A 20,139-nucleotide genomic window follows, 5' to 3' on the forward strand; every position below is an offset into this window, starting at 1 on the left:
CACATCAGTGTCATTCCAACACCACTAGCTGTCAGCTATCACACATCCACTGCGGTGAAACATACAACATCATTGTCACGCCGCACTCCGAGTCGTGCCCTGGAAGACCGAGTCAAGTCCACAGCTTCCGAGCAGGTGCACAACCATCATAAATATCATGAGGCAACATTGAAAAGACTCAATTCCTCTTTTTTTAACCACCCTTTCTCCAGGTCTTTGTCCCCCCAGTAATGTAACAACATCTCCACCATGTGCGAATAGCAGCACGGTGTCTTGGTCCAATGTAGCCGGGGCCGAAATGTACATAGCCACGGCGACAGCCGATGACGGACACGTTCATAATTGCAGCGCCGGTGTTTCTACCTCATGCCAGTTCACTGACCTTCACTGTGGGGAAAGCTATTCCGTCACTGTGGTCACCGTGGACCGTGGTTGCTGGAGCGAGCCAAGTTCTGCAGTAGAAATGATTACCGGTGTGTGTAACTACTCTCCAGATATACACACTTGCATGAATACTAACTTCCCTACCGTGTCATGCCAGGTCTGTGTCCACCCACCAACCTTGCGGGCGAGGTCGCCTGTGACACCAATGCAGTAACCTTTTCATGGGATCGGATTCAATTGCCGGGAGTTTCCTACATCCTAAAATATGAGAAACTCTATGGGACACTTCCCCCTTTAACCTTGACGGCTTCAAGCGCTTGGCACACGCTGACCGACCTGCAGTGTGGAGAAAGATATGCCTTCTACATTGCATTTCTTGATCAGGCTTGCCAGAGTAGCTACAGCCCTCCTTTGGAATTGAGCACAGGTTCGTCATCATTACAGTTCTGATATTTTGAGGGTGGCAGCAAAATTTGATCAAGGTGTTTTCGTTCCACATCCAGCTCCCTGCCAGCCCACAAACTTTGCTGCTCGTGTGGACTGCGGGATGAACAGAGGTAACTTCAGCTGGTTCGAAAGCAGCGGAGCAACTTTTTACACGGTGGAGGTGACAGGGGATCACGGCCATGTGGCGTCCTGCTCGTCCAATGACACTTCATGTGCTGTCAGACTTCATTGCGGTCGTTCGTATTCGGCCTCGTTGGTGGCATCCACCGAAAGTTGCAACAGCACTCAACATGCGGACATATACTTTGACTCAGGTGAGGAAAAACTCTGTGACAGCTTTCAAACAATGTTCATAATGCTATTCGACTTGCAAAGCCAGGACTTAATTGACTAACTGGACACGCCAGTGCACCATTGCTCAGCTTACTTGGCAAAGAGACTTACTGCAACTGAGCAATAATGAAATTTCCCGATTCAACTTGTCTCCACTAGCTCCCTGTCTCCCAGAAAATGTAGAAGGTGTAATGAACTGTTACACTAATGTGATGGATGTGAGTTGGTCTGAGACACCTGGTTCAGACAACTACACGGCCTGGGCCATCAGCTTGGAAGGACACCGAGCTTCCTGCAACTCCACGTACAACAATTGCTCCATCCGTGATCTGCAGTGTGGCCACGTCTATGAGGTTGTCGTCACCTCTTCCTCTGTTCATTGTGAAATCATCGCTGGTTCTGACTACAAGGTCCAAGCTGGTGAGTCTCAAAAATTTTGGTAGGGGCAGAACAGATCAAATGATTCTTTGTCTGTCTGTAGCGCCTTGTAAACCAGAGAACATCACGGGGGATCTTAACTGCAGCGCCAATATCATGAGAGTGACGTGGGATCACGTCAGCTCTCAGGTTCAGAACTTCACTGTAGAAGCCACCTCTGCTTCCGGTGTTAACTCCACTTTTGAAACCGATGAGGATAACTGTTACTTCTTGGACCTGAGCTGTGGACAACTCTACACTTTCACGGTGACAGGTCACACGAACGTCTGCATGAGCGAGATGAGTTACCCCACAGAGATACTGACCGGTACATCCCCTCAAAATTACTCACTATATCCAATTTTTGGTGTTGTACAAAACTACAGGGTGTTTCGTTTTTTTGGTTTCTAGGTCCATGTCCCCCTAGCCAGTTGTCCGCCGAGATGAACTGTGCCACTCGAATAGCATGGGTCAGCTGGGATACGGCTGCTGCAGCCTCAGCCTACATCGCCCAGGCAACCTCCACCAATGGTCACAACTCCTCCTGCAGTGCGATGGGAAGCACATGTGAACTTAGCAACCTGGTCTGCGGACAGAATTACTCGGTTATTGTGGAATCAATGCATACTGGCTGTGCTGGCCCGGCTACTTCTCCGGTCTGGCTTACTACAGGTGAGCTTGAACTTCCCATTGCAACAAATGTAAGGTATGTGTGTGTCCATCCAGGAAAGAAGAAATTGTAAAATTTTGAGAGAAATGAGTGTGAGCGTGAATGGTTGTCTATCTCCTTTATGAGATGAAAGTCTTAATATTACAAGAATTAAGCCATTTAAGGTAATATTATAAGATTAAAATCATAATTTACTAGAGAAATATCGTCATTTACGAGAGAAGTAAACCTGGATCCCAAAACAGATAAAACAAACCCAAGATGACCTATAATACTATTCATTAAACCCAAAAAGCACAAACACAAAAAGGGTCCTTGACAGATGGCTGACAAAAGATATGTTAAAATAAAAATGGCGCAATGAAAAAAGCATGCCACATCTCAAAAAAGTTTGTACAAAATTGGTCTAAACAACCATACAAGAACCTGTAGTTTTGTATTTGTTTACGTGAAAACCAATATTTATAGGATAGATGTATTTTTTTTCCATCGGTTGTTGGTGGATCTAGTTCAAATGAAAGAATTTAATTTGAACAAATCTATCGACTCGCACTCTCTTCCCAGATCCCTGCATTCCTGTAATTGTCTCGATCAACTACATTTTAAGTGATGCCCAAGTGACGTGGCAAGTAGCAGATGGAGCAAGTTCTTATTCGGTTTGGGCTGTAACTGACCAAGGCGGGGAAGCTAAATGTAACAGCGCAGGAACAAACTGTCATTTGAAGGCCCTGCAGTGCAGTCAAATCTACAACGTGACGGTAACAGCTCAAAACCAGGCTTGTGACAGCGTCACTTCTGACACGTGGCAGCTTAAGACAGGTAGGTCGGGACGTCAAGAATGGCTGTGTGAGATAATATAGACGTGCTTATCAAATCCTTTGTGATTATTGTTTTTCAGAACCATGCCCGCCTACCAACATTCAGGCCGATGCGTTGTGCGATCAATCCACAGCGACTATTTCCTGGGACCTGAGTGCCCTCGCTGTGGGTTACATCGCCTACATTTACGAACAATCTGGACCCTATAATTACACGTGTGAGGCAAATGAAACAACCAATAGCTGTGTTGTCTCGGGACTCGTGTGTGGCACCCAACATGATGTGTGGGTCACAGCCTTGGGAGAGGAACACATCAGCAATGATAGCACAGTGGTCACATTCACAACAGGTACAGACATCCTCACGTCACATATTGACCTTACCCACTCACAATATTTTTATTAGTCTCTCTGACGGTTTGGGGGAGGAAAGGTTGCACTTAACAGCAGACAAAACACAACTAAGGCAGCATGTAACAATATTTACTGAACCCAAAAAACACCCAGGCAGAGGAAGTAACAAAAAGGGTCTGCAACAGAAGACCGATACAAATTTAAAAATACCAAATGGAACCGGAACGACGGGCGAGGTGCAACAAGAGAAGGGTGGGAGAAAAAATAAACTTAGCACAATTACAAAACACGCAATGAACGGAGACTAACAAGTAGCAAACGGGCACAAGATTAGAAATTGGCAATTGCGCTTAGCAAGGCAATACCTCAGCACCTTTCCAATTGGGGGAGTTTTAAACATTACTGTAACTTCTTTAAAGACAATAGAATGTTCTTCCTAAATCAACAGGTCCTTGCCAACTCAGCGGCATTGAAGCCATTATGGATTGTGAAATCAAGTCCGCTACAGTATCCTGGCTTCCCGGCAATGGAGTTGCGTTGTACGCGGCTCAGCTAACGGCCTCGTCGGGCCACACGGCGAGGTGCAAAACCGTGCAGACTTACTGTCTCCTCACAACTCTGCAGTGTGGGGAGGAGTACTCTGTGGGTGTGACGAGTGTGGCGGGCCCCTGCAAGAATATTACCTTTATGTCGGGATACCTCGCCACAGGTAACACGTGACCCAAAAAGTGTCACACGGGTTGGGCAACAATCAAAGCTATTTTCAACTGCTCACAATGTCCACGTTACAGAGCCGTGTACACCGACGAATATCTCCATCCATTATAACATGAGTGAAGCCCTCGTCACATGGGGAGCAGCTAGAGGAGCTGGATCTTACTGGGTCCAGGCTGTGACTTACCAGGGCTCGACTGCCACGTGCAACAGCACCGGCACCCAGTGCAACGTGACCGGCTTGCAATGTAGTCAAATCTACAATGTCACGGTGGCTGCAAAAAATAATGCATGCAACAACACGGCCATGTCTGAGATGTATCAATTTGTGACAGGTGAGTCCAGTTTTCTCAACCAAGGCTACATTGCAACAGTTTGTGTTGAAATGAATTGATTATTTCTATCCAAGATAAATAAATTGTTTTTTCCCATAAGTCTGGTAAAAGTGAGTCTTCTCACGGAGCACTAGACATTTCAATTCCTGAGTGGAATTATTGGACAAAATACCAGAATTGGATACTATTTTACAGCAAAAAAAAACCTTACAGCCATATAGAATCAAAGGGGATAAAAATGCGAACAATGGGAAAGTCATTGTAATGACGCAACCCGAATATGTTTTTCCTGCCATTTCAGCACCGTGCCCACCAACCAATGTCCAAGTTGACGTGGATTGTACACAACATACAGTCGCCGTTTCCTGGGAGCCGAGCGAGCTTGCCGTAGGTTACATTGCCTACGTTTATGATTATTATGGATACACGTTGACGTGCGAGACCGCAGACACAAACACAGGCTGCGTTGTCTCTGGACTTATGTGCGGCAGCCATTATTATGCTTTGGCCGTAGCCTTTGGGGAGGAATATAACAGCTCTGAAAGTGACATGGTCTCGTTCTACTCAGGTATAGAAGTACCGCTAAATTCGTTAAAAATGTAGCGTCTGCGAAAGAAAATACAAAAACCTGAATAATTTCCCTGTAATTTTCCTAGCTCCGTGTTTGCCCACCAGTGTAGAGGTCGAAGTTGACTGTTACTCCAATGGAGTTGCGGCGGCATCTTGGATTGCTCCTCTTGGCAATGCAAGCATTTCCCTAACAGCCAGTGGAAGTTTTCAAGTCCACTGCCAAGCCAAGTACAACCTTTGCAACCTGGAAGGTTTGGCCTGCGGGGAAACCTACCAACTAAGCCTCACTGCCAGCAACAGCCAGTGCAATGTCACTATACCGATGGGATCTAACTTCACCACACGTGGGTTGACAAAAATCCATAAGACCGTACGTGTCTGAAGACTGACCGATAAAGCTAACATCTACCCCGCAGGTCCGTGCCAACCTCAGCGTGTGGGCGTTGACCTTCCCTGCGGCTCTGGAACTGCTGTACTGTCCTGGGAAGAAATGCCTGAAGTGGAACTTTACATGGGAAGCGCTGTTCCGAGCTCAGGAGGGATGGAGCATTGGTGTAATTCCACAGACTCAACCTGTGACTTCCCAGGGCTCGCTTGCGGGGAAACATACAACTTTACCGTCAAGGCATTGAGTCACGGCTGCAGTAGTCAAGTTAGCGACCCCGTGTACATTCAGACAGGTACTTAAAATGTTACGCCACAACAGTAGCACCTTGACTTTGGAATTCCTTCTTATTTGACAATTTTTCCCTCATGTCAGAGCCTTGCCAGCCTATGATTGTGTTGGCTCAGCCATCCTGTCAGAGTAACGTGGTGCAGCTTATCTGGCTTCCTGCAAGCGACGTATCGCTTTACCTAATCACGGCCACGGGAAATCTGGGATATGTGGAGAACTTCAACACGACCCAGGCGAGCCTAATCACCGCTTTACCGTGTGGCCAGAATTATAGCATCATGGTGCAAGGACGAGGCAGCAGTTGTGACAGTGAGCCAAGCAGCCCCGCCTTTGCCAAAACACGTAAGATGTTATTTTAGCATACATATACATACTATGTCTTGGGTTTTTAGTTGTTCATATGGCGAGACACTGATTGGTTAATTGAGGTATTTTTAGTCAAAACTTGAGAGCGTTCCAGATACATCGTCGCTAAATACCAAATACTTTAGTACCATATGTGTATTATTCAACACATTGGCATGAATGTGGTATTAAATGGTTCAAACGCATTTAAATACATTTCAATAGTCTCCAATCAGGTAACCATCTTCGATCCTCATCCACAGCTCCGTGCATCCCCCGTCACGTGACGACCCTTGAGCAGTGTGAGACGAACACAGCCTCTGTCATTTGGTGGGCCAGCGACGGCGCCAAAAAGTACATCGCAGATGCCATGGGTCAAAACGGAGACACGCACTTGTGCTATAGCAACCACACCAACTGCACCTGGGACGACCTACACTGTGGGGAAGAGTATACTGTGCTGGTTATGTCCGAGGATGACTCCTGCACCAGCCTGCCGAGCAACAGCAGTGTCATTCATATGGGTATTTACATTTTGGAAACACCTGCCTACCTCTTCTTCTGCTTTTACCCTCTCCCTATTCCAATACGCCTCATCAATAGCATTCACATAAAAATACAAATACCTGAAATACATTTTCCTTCCAGCTCCATGTTCACCCGAGAATGTCCTCGCCTCTGCGGATTGTGACACGAACCTTGTTTCGTTGAGCTGGGACGCTAGTAATGGGTCATCGGTCTACAACGTGTCCCTTGAAACAGGAGGGCAAATGGTGTCACGTGACACCAACAACACCAAAACATACTGGTCCGACCTCAGCTGTGGGGCAAACTATAGCTTCACAGTAACACCTTACAACCCTTACTGTTTGGGCATGAGGAGCATACCGGCTTTCATACAAACATGTAAGTAAAATTCTGACAATGGTCGCAGTTCCAAAAAGCTCTGCCGTCAGCTCAGTTCATGTCTTGTTTCTTAAGGGCCGTGCCCACCTCAGGGGATCTACGCTACGCATGATTGCCTTTCTGGTAGCGCCAAAGTCATGTGGCAACCCAACAGTGGCATGGACAACTATACGGCCTTATTGGACTCTCATTTTGGCATCTCCCAAACCTGCACGTCATATTCTGGCGAATGTAACGTGTTCGGGCTGACCTGCGGTCAAAACCTTTCCGTCTCCGTCACGGCATCCAACCAGCAGTGTGAGGTCACTTCTGTTGCAGATCACACCTTGCAGTCAAGTAAGGATTAAGTTTTAAGTGTTGTCTTGATTGCAAGATACCAACTGCATGAATTGATTTTAGAATACCTTACTGTATTTTTTTAAATTATTATTACAGCGCCATGTAGTCCCACCAATGTCTTCGTGGCAAAGGATTGTCCCAACAACACGGCCGCCGTGTCGTGGTCTACCAGCGATGGCGCGACACACTACTTAGTGACGGCCTCTTGTTACCATGGCAATGTCAGCCACCACACCTCAGACCTCAACTACACTCTGGATGATCTCATGTGCGGTAGCCAATATTCCATTCAAGTGGTGGCAATGGATGACAATTGCTCCAGTATTCCCAGTCAAGCTGTGGTATTTGACTCAGGTGAGCGGGGGATCGTAGAGAAAGAACACCATTGACAAGTCTAATCATCGAATAAGCGTAGCTATCTTGGAAACCAGTAATCTTTAATTTTTGGAATCAATCTGGGAAATGAGCACACATCTGTTTTTCCCAGCCCCATGTCCACCCGAGAATGTGACCACCCAGCTCAGCTGCATGTCCAACCACTTGAGCGTTTCTTGGGACTCCATGGAGTACGCTGACTACTATCTGGTGTGGGTAAACGAGGACAACGGAGGAGGAGTTGGTGACACCTTTAACACCACCAGCAAAGAGTATTCCAGCACTTACCTGAACTGTGGGAGTACCTACGCTGTCCAAGTCACGGCGGTCAAAGGAGATTGCCAAACCCAATCAACTCTCAACCACGGAATTTTGACAGGTAAAACCTTACCACAATCCAGATTTCCCTTCTTTTACCAGAGGTGTGTAAGTAAAGTACTCACGCTTTAGTAGAAAAGAACACAGACTTGAAAATAGGGATGTACATTCCTCCCCATCCTTCAGCTCCTTGCCAGCCTCAAGGCATCCAAGGCAGCCTCGACTGTGTGACCAATTCAGCCTGGATCTCATGGAACCCTAGCCTGGGCGCCGACAGCTACACCGTATCTGCGCTCGGGGAAGACGACAGCGAGGCCAACTGTACCAGCTGGAGCAACAGCACCTGCGAGGTGGAGGACCTGGCGTGCGGCATTCTTTACAACTTTAGCGTCATTGCCAAGAACAGCGAGTGTGAAAGTTCCCCAAGCACCACCATTGAGTTGCAAACAGGTAACGGACTCTTTTATACTCCCATTCACCAACAATGCTAAAATTCCACAATGGAACATCAAAAGTCAACAGCACGGTTAAACATTCCAAATTGTGTGCGCACGAATGCTCGTTCATTTATATACGCCCATGTATTATATTCTCCAGCCCCCTGCTCCCTATCCGCCATTATGGCCATCCCCGAATGCGACAGTGGCACCATTCTCGTCCAATGGGAGATCATGGAGGGCGGCGAGGGAAGCACCATTTACACCGCCACTGCTGAAGGCAGTGACCACACCTACTTGTCCTGCAATAACACCGGCACAGAGTGCACCCTCCAGTGGGCACGGTGCGACCTCCACTACACCATCATCGTTTCCGCTTCGTCAGACCTCTGCAGCGGTTTGAGAAGTCCACCTTATAAAATAAGCATGGGTATGTGATATGTTTGATATATTGCGTTTCCTAGATAAACTACAAAATTCAATTCCTGTAGCAGGTCAATAAACCCTCCTCGATTTGAGGTATTTTCCTGTTGATTTTGGGGCAATTGCGGTTGATTTTCTGTTGATTTTAGGGCAACATCTGTTCATTTCGTGTAATTTTTGGGGCACCTACAAATCAGTTTTTTTAGGTCACTTTCTGGTGATTCCTAGTCAACTATTGTTAATTTGGGGGCATGTTTTGGCCAGTACCTGTTGATTTTGGTGCAAATACAGGTCTCTTCCTGGTGACATTTATGGTAAAAAAAAAGAGTTTTTACCCAATAGGAGTGAAAGGGGAATTTCTTAACAGAAACTTTCTATAGCATCAAATCAAGTGACAAAAAGAATTGTATATGTGTAATGTATTTTTTAAGTTAAATCGCCAGTTTTACATCCAATGAGATTCTCTTTTTTTTAAGAAACGTGAGTTTCGAGGAAAACTAAACTTTTGAGCTAGCCCAAAACAAGACAAAGTTTTTCTCATCTCCTCAGAACCGTGTCCACCACGAGAGGTGAATGTCAGCGCCTCATGCGAGGAGCACAGCGCTCTCGTGTCCTGGACGCCCTCGCCGGTGGCCACGACCTACCGTGTCGTCGCCACGGCAGCAGATGGACACGCGCATAGCTGCGATGGCCCCTACGCTAACTGTAGCTTGTCTGGGCTGCACTGTGATGAACAATATGCAGTACACGTGACAGCAAGCCATGAGAACTGCACCGGCCAAGCAAGTCATAATGTGACTTTCAGCACAGGTGCAAATATTTTATGTATCCGTATATGTTTTAATCAATGAAAAATAGTGAAAATTACATGTTAATTTCAGCAGTTCAAGTAAAACTTATATGTAGGACTGATTATTAAGCATTGGATCATTAGTCTGGTCACAGGTAAGACAATTAACTAAATTTAAAAATGTAAAACCAAACCTTGTATTACAAGTATAGCCTCTTGTTATTTTTTAAAAATCAGTCTTCAATTTTTTGAAGATTCCAGGCATTTTTCCCCCAAATAAAAAGTTTAATATTAAATGGATAAAGTTGTATTTTTGAAATTCAGTTGTTGAGCTAATAATATCTTTTTTCCTTCAATTCAAATTTCATGGTCTTCAACCAAAACATAACATCAAAAATAAGCATAATTACTCCAGCAAAAAGTAATACAACTATCATAACAAAATGTATTTGTTCTTGAGATTTTTTATAAAAATATATTTTTCTTACAATATGATTCAGTTGTATTATAAAAACAACATTTTTCCAATACTATTCAAAGTCTCCAGAGGTTATCATAAATGTTTATATATAAAAAGAAAAATCTAATTGCTTTTTGAAATTGAATTTTATTAGACATGGTCATTCTGCATATTGTTTTCTAAAATAAAATAAACTTTTATGCCATATTCTAATTTATGGAGAAGCCCATATTTTCTTCTTTTGTACTGAAAACCTTAGCAGACTTACACCAGCAGTAAAACAATCCATAGCACTTAAGATTGACAAATTGACAACAAACAAGCTGTATTTCTGCCAATTGTGCAGGTCCCTGCCAACCCGAGGGTCTCTGGGTCACCTTCCACTGTAATAATCAGTCTGCAGTGCTCTCTTGGACCCCTAGCGATAATGCCGTCGACTACTACGGCTGCGCTCAAGCTGGGAGTGGAGAAATGTTCTACTGCCACAACACCAGTCCCACCTGCACCATCTCCAATTTGGACTGCGGGACACTTTACAACTTCACAGTGCAGGCCTCGGATGGCGACTGCAACAGTTCATTCAGTGACCCGGTAGAGCAGGGAGCAGGTAACGACCATTCACAAATTAGACACCAAGCAAAAAAATATGTCCTCTGAATTATTGTCTTGAACAGATATGATTTATGTGAAGAATTGGTTTTAAAAATGTTTTTTGTTAGCTCCGTGCCCTCCTGACACTCTTGAGGTGCAGCCTATGGCGATGTACATGGAGGTCCAGATTTTACAATTCACCTGGACAGAAATCAACTGCGCGGACACGGAGTACCTGTTGAGGTTATGGGGGAACCTGCTCGGAGACAGCCAGGCCCAATTTGAGGTGTCTTCCTATTGGACAGACAGGACGGAGTTCGAGATTCCGCTTCCCTGCGGTTCTTACTATGCCGCCACGGTGGCGAGCAGGAACGTGGCTGGGATTAGCAACCAGACTGTGCCGATTACTGATACCACAGGTAGAGCACTCTTACAACAAACGTGTGTATTTTTGCAGTTTCAAGTCGCTACTCAAATAGTTGAAGACTTTCTACCATTCTATAATGACGGTGATAACCTAATATCCTAACTTTATCGTGAATTGAATTGAATGCTTTTATTGTCATTATTCAAGTATAATGACATTTAAAGCTTCATCATGAAGTGCACAAATAAATAATTGAAAAATAAATAAGTAGTCAACAGAATAAGTAGTCAACAACATAACATTGGGAAGTCTGTCTTTTTTATACTTTCAGCCTTATGAAACAATGTTGTTGTTTTTTCCTGGATTTTTTTATTGAACCTCTCGGTCTCACTTAGCATCATAATTTCAAACTTCATAATATTCTAGTGTACTTGCTAGTAGACATACACATTTGTAAAGGGTTGAATTGATCTTACATTTTTTTAAAATATGTTGGATTGACTTGAATGCTTTTATGGTCATTATAAAAGTATAATGCAATTTAAAGCTTCACCATGAAGTGCACACACAACAAACAACCAGACAAATTAATAATCAATACATAAGTGGTCAACACAACAACAAACAGATAAACAACCAATAAATAAGTAATAAATAGTCAACATAATAACTAAGTAGTGATCAACATCCCTTGTTTTTCCTAAGCATTTTAACAGCCACAGTCGTCCAATCCTTTCAAAAATATATTGGACGCGATGAGTTTATTTTTCCCACACGTATCTTTTATCAATTATTACACTACATTTGTGACAATACATACATGCTTTTTTCCAGGAACGAAGAACGCTATTTGCAAGTATTTAAAAGGACTTACCTCTATCTTTTATCGTCTGTCCTCTCCAGCTCCATGTAAGCCTTCCTCGGCGTCCTACAGCATGGACGGTTCAATGGCCACAATTTCCTGGAGCTCTTCGGTGTTCGCCACCACGTACGCCGTGTACCGTCACAATATATCGGCCAGCTCGCGTTTGTGCACCACTTCGGGACTTTCCTGCTCTCTGCTCCTCAACGCCACGTTTTCGGACCTGTTGGTCACGGCCAGCAACGCCGCTGGGGAAAGCCAAGGATCAACCGTGACGGATGGTCAGCGTCGGGAAAAAAAAAGTAGAGACTAGTAGTTTATTCCAATTCAAATTCTTACCTTGCTTTCTTTTTCAGTTGTGGGCCACCAAGTGAGAAAAAGAGACGTCAGCGAGAATGGTACGTTTGTATACATTCTTACACGGAGAGCGGGCTGCTTGGGTGAAGGACAAACAATTTCGGGTCAAAAGGTTATACAAATAATAACAGGTGCACAACAAAACGGCGGAATGCCACTCAAGACTAATTTAGTCAAAACTTTACATTTTGAAATAATTTTACTTGAAATATTACTTAATATCATAGTGCGCATTTTGATGATGTCTTATCTTAAAAACTAGTGAAATGCCCACCATTTTAATAAAAAGAAAAACGAAGAAAAATAAATAAATAAACAGTCACTCTTGATTATGCAGGTGTGCTATCCTAACCTTAATCTTTAGTTTTCAAAAAGCTGCTATAATTATAAAGATGAGCAATACGTTTGGTTATATTTGACAGGCCAACATGCAAATAAAAGTGAAATGTTGAGAAATCCATGTTTAAAATACACTTGTAGGAAGCCATTGTAGTTGAGAAAAATCATATTTAGTAACACAGTACATGAGTGTTGTATCACGATATATATCGTTGTGTTTAACAGATATCCTGGGTTTTTTTTTAAGAAAAAAAATCTAAAACCTATACCTATCTTTACTCATCTCCACTGACTTAAGTGGAACTTTGTAGTTCTCCATTCTTCTGGTCCTAACCATGCATCTATGCCTCGTCTCCTCCCTCAGGAGAGCCCTGTGCTCCCAGGTTGAACATCACGCTGGTGGCACCGTGGACCATCATGGCCAATTGGACCCAAGTCAGCAATTACACCAACTACAAACTGCTAGTCCGGCAGCTCCGGGACAACTCGGAGTCGACGCAGGAACTGACGGTCCTGGGGCAAAGCATCATCCTGACGGATCTGAGCCGCGACTGCTTTATCTGCATCACCGTGGCGGGCGAGAACGATGCTGACGTTGGACTGGAGTCGGATCCTGTGTGTTTGGAAACAGAACAAAGTCATTAGGCAATTGTTATACTTACTATGTAGCAAAACATATCTTCATACGATCCTGATCATAAGATGACAAAATGAAATCTCATGACATGAGTGTAGCTTTAGACGTGAATATCGCACAGGAAGATCTTCCATTGACTTTCTACACAATTATAGGGAAAAGTATTGAAGCACACTTAGGCAGGTAAGTTTAAAAAAAGCACCATTTTGGTCAGTTGAAATTGTCACACAGGTTCTATTTGGGATATCTTGATTTCTTTCTCTTGGTGAATAAAATCATTTACAATGACCATTTTGTGAGCTGGGTTACTTTAGTCATTTTTAACTCAAAATCTGGTCATTTATGTCCATATTTTGTATTTGTCACATCCTGCTTCGACACGAATTCTATCAATATTGTGTTATAGACAGCTATATTCAAATGATTAGCTCAGGCTAACTCTCTACATCAGTGTGACCATTCACATTCAGTTAATATCTCCATTGTTTTTTGATTGCAATGTCGCTACTGTGATAACATTTTCCCCCAAACCAAAAATCTTCATAAAAGTATTTTATTAGAAAACAAAACGCAACAGAGCAACAACCCAGACACGTGACAAGCAGGGGTCTTAGCTGAATCTTTTGCAGACTCTACTTGAAGGAATTAAAACATTCTCAGCTGATCTACAGACAATCAGGGGCCCAAACACTTATTCCCTCCTCCTTCAAGCACATTGACATTTTGTTGATCAAGTGCGCGACTTAACATGATAGCGTCGGGCTCAACCTGGCCGTTCCTGGCACGCGGACCGACGCGACTTCTCGTCTCCGAGCCATTTGATATATATACAAAAATCAAAATTTCCAGGTGCCGAAACAATGAATGGTACAAAATGAAAACGCCACTTCTCCAATGCCTAGTGAAGATTGCTAGAACATGGGGGAGAGAAAAAAAAAAGGCAAAAGAAGGGAGACGCCGTGCACGCATTTACTCGACGCTGGGACTACGTCGGCGATCGGCGTGTTTGCTCCGGTCGGCGCTGACCTCCCTCTGGTGATGACTCCTTTCTCTGCTGCGGCTGCGTTTGTGCGCACGCTGTTCCCCGTCGCGTTCCTTCTCCTTGCTGTGGCTGGAATCCCGTTTTTTGCTCTTCTCGTCACCGGCGGCGGCGCCGCCGCTCTTGTGCCGCCTCTCCTTGCTCCGACTCCGGCTGGACTTCTTGGCCTTCCGCTCGTCTCGGTGCCTCTCCCTTTTCGTCTTTGTGCTTCCTATCCTATCCTCGCTCTCCCCTTTGCTCCTCCTCTCCCTGGACCTGTCCCTCTCCACGGGGCGCTCTCTGTGGTGGTCACGCTCCTTCCTCTTGTTCCTGTCGTCGCCGCCGCTGCCGCCACTGCCGCCGTCGCGCTCCTTGTCTTTGCGCTCGCTCCTTTTGTCCCTGCCGGCGCCAGCGCTGCCGCTGCGGCTCCTTCGGCGCTCGCGTCGATCCTGGTGGTTTCGCTCGGCGCTGCGAGATCGTCTCCTCTCCCTGTCGCGCTCCCTGGCGTCCCTCTCCTTCCGCTGACGTTCCCTCTCCCTCTCCAGCTCGCGATCGTAGCTGGCGGCGTGGCGATCCCGCTCGCGTTGGTGACTCCGGCTCCTCGACCGCTTTGGCGAGCGTCTGGGGCTCGGCGTTCGCCTCGGGCTCCTGGAAAGAGTGCCGCCATTTCAAGTTATCGACCTTTTTAAATGTTTGATTCTTCTACCCGATGTGACGACAAGCATTCTTTACTGTTTAAAGACGTTACGATTTAAAAAGGAAAAGAAAAAACGAGTTTTAGTGTACCATCCATTAACCCAAAATGTTACAGCCAAATGTAGACAATTCTTTTGAAATACATCTTTTATGAATAGATAAAATGACAAATTAGTAAAGTATTAATAAAAATTAAAAAAAAAAACTAGATTAGGATGCCAAAACCCTCCTCAAATTGATAATTAAAATAGCATTCAATGGTCAATTAAATAAAAAAACGATATAACAAATCGTTTTTTAATCTATTACTTTTTTTAAAAAGAGAATATTAACTAACTGCTCCGTCCCCCTTTTATAAATACAGGGGAGAAAAAATGCAAATTATGTTTATCGTTTTTAACATTAAATAAGAGAATATTAGTCAGTGAAAACGTTAAATTTCCTACTTATTTAAACTGGAAGGACTGGCTATGAATTCCCAGGTTTGAGTTCCTACCTGGAGCGCCGGCGTTCCCCTTGCCGCCCGCCTTCGCCTGGCCGCCCGCCTTCCTCAAAGGCCTCCTCCTGCGGCTCCTTCTGCGGCATTTTCCGAGGCCGGCTTTTCATCTGCTGGTCGATGCTCTTTTGCACGGGTACGGGGATGCGGGGAAACAGGGTGGAGAACCATTCCAACTTTGTGAGGAAGGAGCGCAGCATCTCGCCAACGGTCATCACGCACCCTCCACCCGCCTTCACGTCCAGCTCCTGGAATGAAATGGCGGCGGGGGAGCCGACGAGAAATGGCTTTAACCCACTTGGCGGGCACTTTTTTGTGACATTGTAACATCAAGTCAAAAGGCAAAGTGTGATGGCCAAGTACTGAGCCTTCACCTCTGTTCATCTAGTTTAATCTTTCTATTCAAATGTGTCTGCCTTTACTTTTACCATTTAGAGGGGAAAATCTGGCTCATCTAATCTGTCTAGCAGACATCTGTGCTCACACAGTGATTTTTTTTCTTTTTCTTTTTAAAGAATAGATTGGCGAGACGTCATCTTTGACACAAAGTGGTTTGAGCTATTTCATTGGCGAGGAGTTGAGTAATCTGACTACATTGAGCTCCAGGAGGCGCTAAAATGAAGGCCAAAGTAACATGAAGCGCCTCCTCCGTGCTCCCGTTTCAGCGTCGGGGGAGCCTTGCGGCGTTTGCGAGATGACAAGGCCACAGTGGAAGCACAGATGTGAGTTGGGGGGGAGGCGAGGGCGCCCCCCTGCTCCAAATGCTGGTTATAAAATTTGTATAGTAGAGAACAGCCGCTTTGCACTCACACACGCAAACCAACAGTGCTGAGATACACTATCCAATTCACCTGCAGCACAATGGGCATCTAAAGACAAAAACAGGGCAATTAACCAGTGGTTGAGGATTGGCAATGATATATAAATAATAGTTCAGTTAACTAGAATGCAGAACAGCAAAGGAGGCCTGGTTGCACACCTGGGGTTCAAACGCATTTACCGATCACATTAGTGGGTACAGCTGAATAACTTGGACATCCAATAAAAGTATTGTATCGAAAATTAGGACATACTTTTTCGTTGAGTTTCTTTTGACTTTGCAGGATTGGTCAAACCGCCTTATGTTTTACTAACAGGGGGGCTAAAGTGAATTTAGCGGTTTAGTTTATAGAATTACCAAATGTATAAAATTCATCCCAACTACTGAAAATAAATAATAATAAAATTAATTCCTAATTTTGCCCCACAAAACCAAAAGTCTGATTTTAATTAACTAGTTGTCATTTTATAGCACCACTCAATGTATATAATCTTATTTTCCTTCTTTACATTAAGCTAGTGGACTTCAAGTCAAAGCTATTTTCTTGTTTTAATTACACGTGGTGTAATTGTCCCAGTTTGATTTTCAGTTTGAAAAAAAAAAAAACAGCTTTAAGCCTCTTTTTTTAATTGCTCTCCATCTGTCAAAATGCTTCTTGTCAGTTTAGTTCATCGTCACAGAAACGAAACTACTTCAAATCTGTGCCGAGATGTCAAAACAATAAAAATCTATGAAACGGTTACTATTACGAAGAAATTCTTGATACCGCTATCGTATTGGATGTCATTAAAATTATAAATCTACAAAACGGTTACTATTACGAGGAAAATCTTGATACCGCTATCATATTGGATGTCATTAAAATTATGCAGCTCTATCAAATAATGCGCCCAATGAGTGTAATAACACTGCCAGAGGATCGAAAGTTGAATGTGTGCATCAATACAATTGCCAAATCAAGACTTTTGTGCAACTAGTCCTTGTAATCTTGTCAAAAGCATATGGACATGCCTTCAAATAAATTACACATCAATAGTCAAGATGTACTCTGCATCATTTTGAGGTACTTACCCTGACAACAACCAGCAGCGTTGTAGTGAGCAAGTAACCTAGCTACTCAGGTTTAGATGACAAAACTGTGGATAATTAAGCCAAATGAAGGCAAAGGTGAAAAATCAGCTCTGCGCATCACAGTAGGGGGGGGTGATCCATATTCATTGGCATAGATTGCATGGGTTTAATGGACAAAAATAGAAACAAAAGTATTACCAGGTGTGACATACCTCCTCATCGTCCATGAAACCGTCATACCAGTCTACCAAATCGGCCGGGGGCTGCGTGTATCTGGGTGGGGTTTCAAGAAGAAGAAAAAGTCAAAATCGAGATCTTAGGGAATAAAGCCATAACTAGCAGAATCCTACCGTATGTACATGAAGCCAAGCGCTCGGATGTAGGGCGAGTCGGTGTGCGTGATCAAGCCCATCAGCTGCTTGCGTGTCAGCTTGAGTGTAAACAGTTTGTATAATAAGCAGAAGGCGGTGGAAACGATGCCTCCGGTCCCGACGCCCCGGACCTAGAAAGGATCGAGTCGAGTACAGCGACTGACGGCATCGTGGCGCGAATGCTTTAATCAAAGTCCGCTACGTTGCCGTTCAAAAGTTTGGATCGTCTCTGAAATGCCTTCGTTTTTGTAAGGACTGTTGTTTCCGAATGAAGCGTTCGTGGGACGTTAGGTGATGCTGTGAGATAAATGTGGGTAAATGTGTCGCATAATAGTAGTTTTTCAGTGTTGTGCAATAACAAAATTGTATCTGGTCGCAGATGAACTGTGTTTTCAATCAAATTGTCTGCCTGTGTGTATATGCACTAATAAAAATGACACGTGCATGTATTACTCTGTAGGATATTGGTCCACTTTCCTTATCTTTTAAAACAAAGACATAACTCCAATTGCATTACCACTGTATGTGACCCAGATGATTAATGTGGCAAATAAAGAATTTCTCAATAACGCCCACAATCACGTCAAGTCGTCGCTTGTCCAAACTTCTGAACGGCAGCTTACGCTGTATAATAAGTTGATTATTAATGAGTGGGAGTTTATACAATGAGGTGAAAGTATCAGTGAGATACTAGGGAGGACTAAGAGAGTTAAGGATGGGGAAAAGAAAAAGCACGTACTTCTCACTTACCCCTCCGCACATTCCAGTCTGACCTGCAGTTTTTCTGCTTCCTTTCTCCCATGGCTCAACGTGAGTCACCTAAATCAAGAAACAATGACCAAATTAAAGAAATTCATGCCTCCAAAAATAAGTCTATTATTTAAAACTAACAAAAGGAATAAAGACCTGGGTGACAAACGGCTTGCATTATTTTTGACAAAACATCAAATCGACATTTCAAACGCCTTTTATGGAAGTAAAACTAAATGAGGATTACACATTTGTGCCACGAGACCTAAAATTCGAAGTGAAATATTAAAACTAGTCAAGGAGGTCGTTTTGGGGTCAATTAAATCAATGGCTACAATTGACGGGGATAGACGTCCAATCCAGTTATACTGGGAGGCAACCCAAGTCAAAATAATTGTTATTGTCTCTATCGGAAACAATAACATTGAAAGATTTAGTTATCCTTCAAGTTTTAATAAATTGGACGTCTATCGTTGTCAATGTGTAAATTGTGCCATTAAAAGCATGGCTACTACGACAATCATACTTACGCCACTTTGTTAGCATTAGAGGTGGTCAGTGTGGACACGTTGAATTATTTAAAAGCATATGCAGTGTTGTCAAAAGAATATAATAATATTTAATATAACTGTACAATTAAACTGCTTCCGTTACGTTACTCGAACGTAGAAGCTCGCTAGATATTAGCCATGCCTAGCAAGCTACTGTTAGCCAATTAGCTTAGCATGAGCTAGCTTTACCTTGAAGTAGATTTCGTCCACAACTTCGTGGTACGTTTTAAGTTCATACAGCTGAACTTTGAAATAGGGAGAGGACAGAACGTTGGTGAGAATCATCGGGTTGAGGTTCATAGTCTTCTCATTGCCCCACAGGGGCAGTACATTGCCATGTTTTCCGGACGCAGGCTTGTTCATGGCCTGGTTTCCGAGGCCGGCCATGATGGCTAAAATCCCGCGACGCCGAGTTCTTCAAGTACTCTTGATCCGTTTGGCGTTTACAAATCCATCTGGGTCGTGTCTGTAAAATTCCGATACTTGCCGATTCCCGTCGTAATCGGAGCAAAAATGGGTGCTAAATCGACGGTGGCAACTTCTTCCCGCCGTCGTTGTTGTAAACTCAAAGTACCGCTGCCGCTGGTGATGATGATGATGATGATGGGGAAGTGGAACCGGAACTGAATAGTGGAGTCGTGGTGCAGTGCGAGCCGCGGGACGTACGCCAACATGGGGTGGAGGAGTACTTCTTTTGGGTCGCATATCCGGGGGGCGCCTTCGATCTGGATAGAGTTCCGATTGGATTCAATGTAAGTATAATGGCTTGTAAATCCAAGATTTATATCTACTATGACCGCCCTTGAGTTTCTAATGTAACTGACAATGTATAACAAATAAGGATCACACGCTGGCTTCCTCAAAGGTAACCAACTGGAATGATTGCAAAAAAATATATTTTCGTGAACATGAATTTAACAACACAACCAAAACAAAGTCAACTTAGATGTTTGCATTCATAGTTGACAACAATGATTTATGCATTAGTTCGATTTGCGCTTGTGACGCCGCATCGTCATAATGCGCACCCGTATGGAGGCTGTCACATTTTATTTGCAAGTCACTTTATACCTTGAAAACATAATGGATCTCTTAAAGGTAT

At 43.9% G+C, this 20,139-nt stretch overlaps 2 protein-coding genes across 9 annotated transcripts in view; both read right to left on the minus strand.

Moving 5' to 3' along the window:
• The window catches only part of gpsm2 (G protein signaling modulator 2), a 45,254-nt gene extending 33,058 nt beyond the window's left edge, over window positions 1-12,196 (minus strand). For 3 of the 4 annotated variants that reach the window (XM_077615220.1, XM_077615219.1, XM_077615218.1), the window contains exon 1: window positions 11,944-12,196. The gene's annotated coding sequence lies outside the window, so the exon portion shown is untranslated. The remainder of the gene's footprint in view (window positions 1-11,943) is intronic. The other variant, XM_077615222.1, reaches the window with a different exon arrangement.
• A 1,605-nt stretch (window positions 12,197-13,801) lies between these two features.
• prpf38b (pre-mRNA processing factor 38B) lies at window positions 13,802-19,706 on the minus strand. Of its 5 annotated transcripts, XM_077614330.1 has the most exons (7): window positions 19,227-19,295; window positions 18,476-18,555; window positions 17,716-17,867; window positions 17,366-17,638; window positions 16,285-16,343; window positions 15,475-15,722; window positions 13,802-14,930 (listed from the first exon to the last, which is right to left on the minus strand). In XM_077614330.1, the coding sequence occupies exons 6-7, from the start codon at window positions 15,687-15,689 to the stop codon at window positions 14,234-14,236; spliced, it is 912 nt and encodes a 303-aa protein (XP_077470456.1). In that variant the 5' UTR covers window positions 15,690-15,722; window positions 16,285-16,343; window positions 17,366-17,638; window positions 17,716-17,867; window positions 18,476-18,555; window positions 19,227-19,295; the 3' UTR covers window positions 13,802-14,233. The 5 variants fall into 5 exon arrangements, with proteins under 5 accessions (XP_077470456.1, XP_077470453.1, XP_077470454.1 ...); XM_077614327.1 differs by lacking the exon at window positions 16,285-16,343 and having other exon boundaries at window positions 17,578-17,638; window positions 18,487-18,555; window positions 19,227-19,706; XM_077614328.1 differs by lacking the exon at window positions 16,285-16,343 and having other exon boundaries at window positions 17,578-17,638.
• Window positions 19,707-20,139: the final 433 nt, after the last annotated feature.

The sequence above is a fragment of the Stigmatopora argus genome, chromosome 12 (assembly GCF_051989625.1).
Source record: "Stigmatopora argus isolate UIUO_Sarg chromosome 12, RoL_Sarg_1.0, whole genome shotgun sequence".
Taxonomy (NCBI): domain Eukaryota; kingdom Metazoa; phylum Chordata; class Actinopteri; order Syngnathiformes; family Syngnathidae; genus Stigmatopora; species Stigmatopora argus.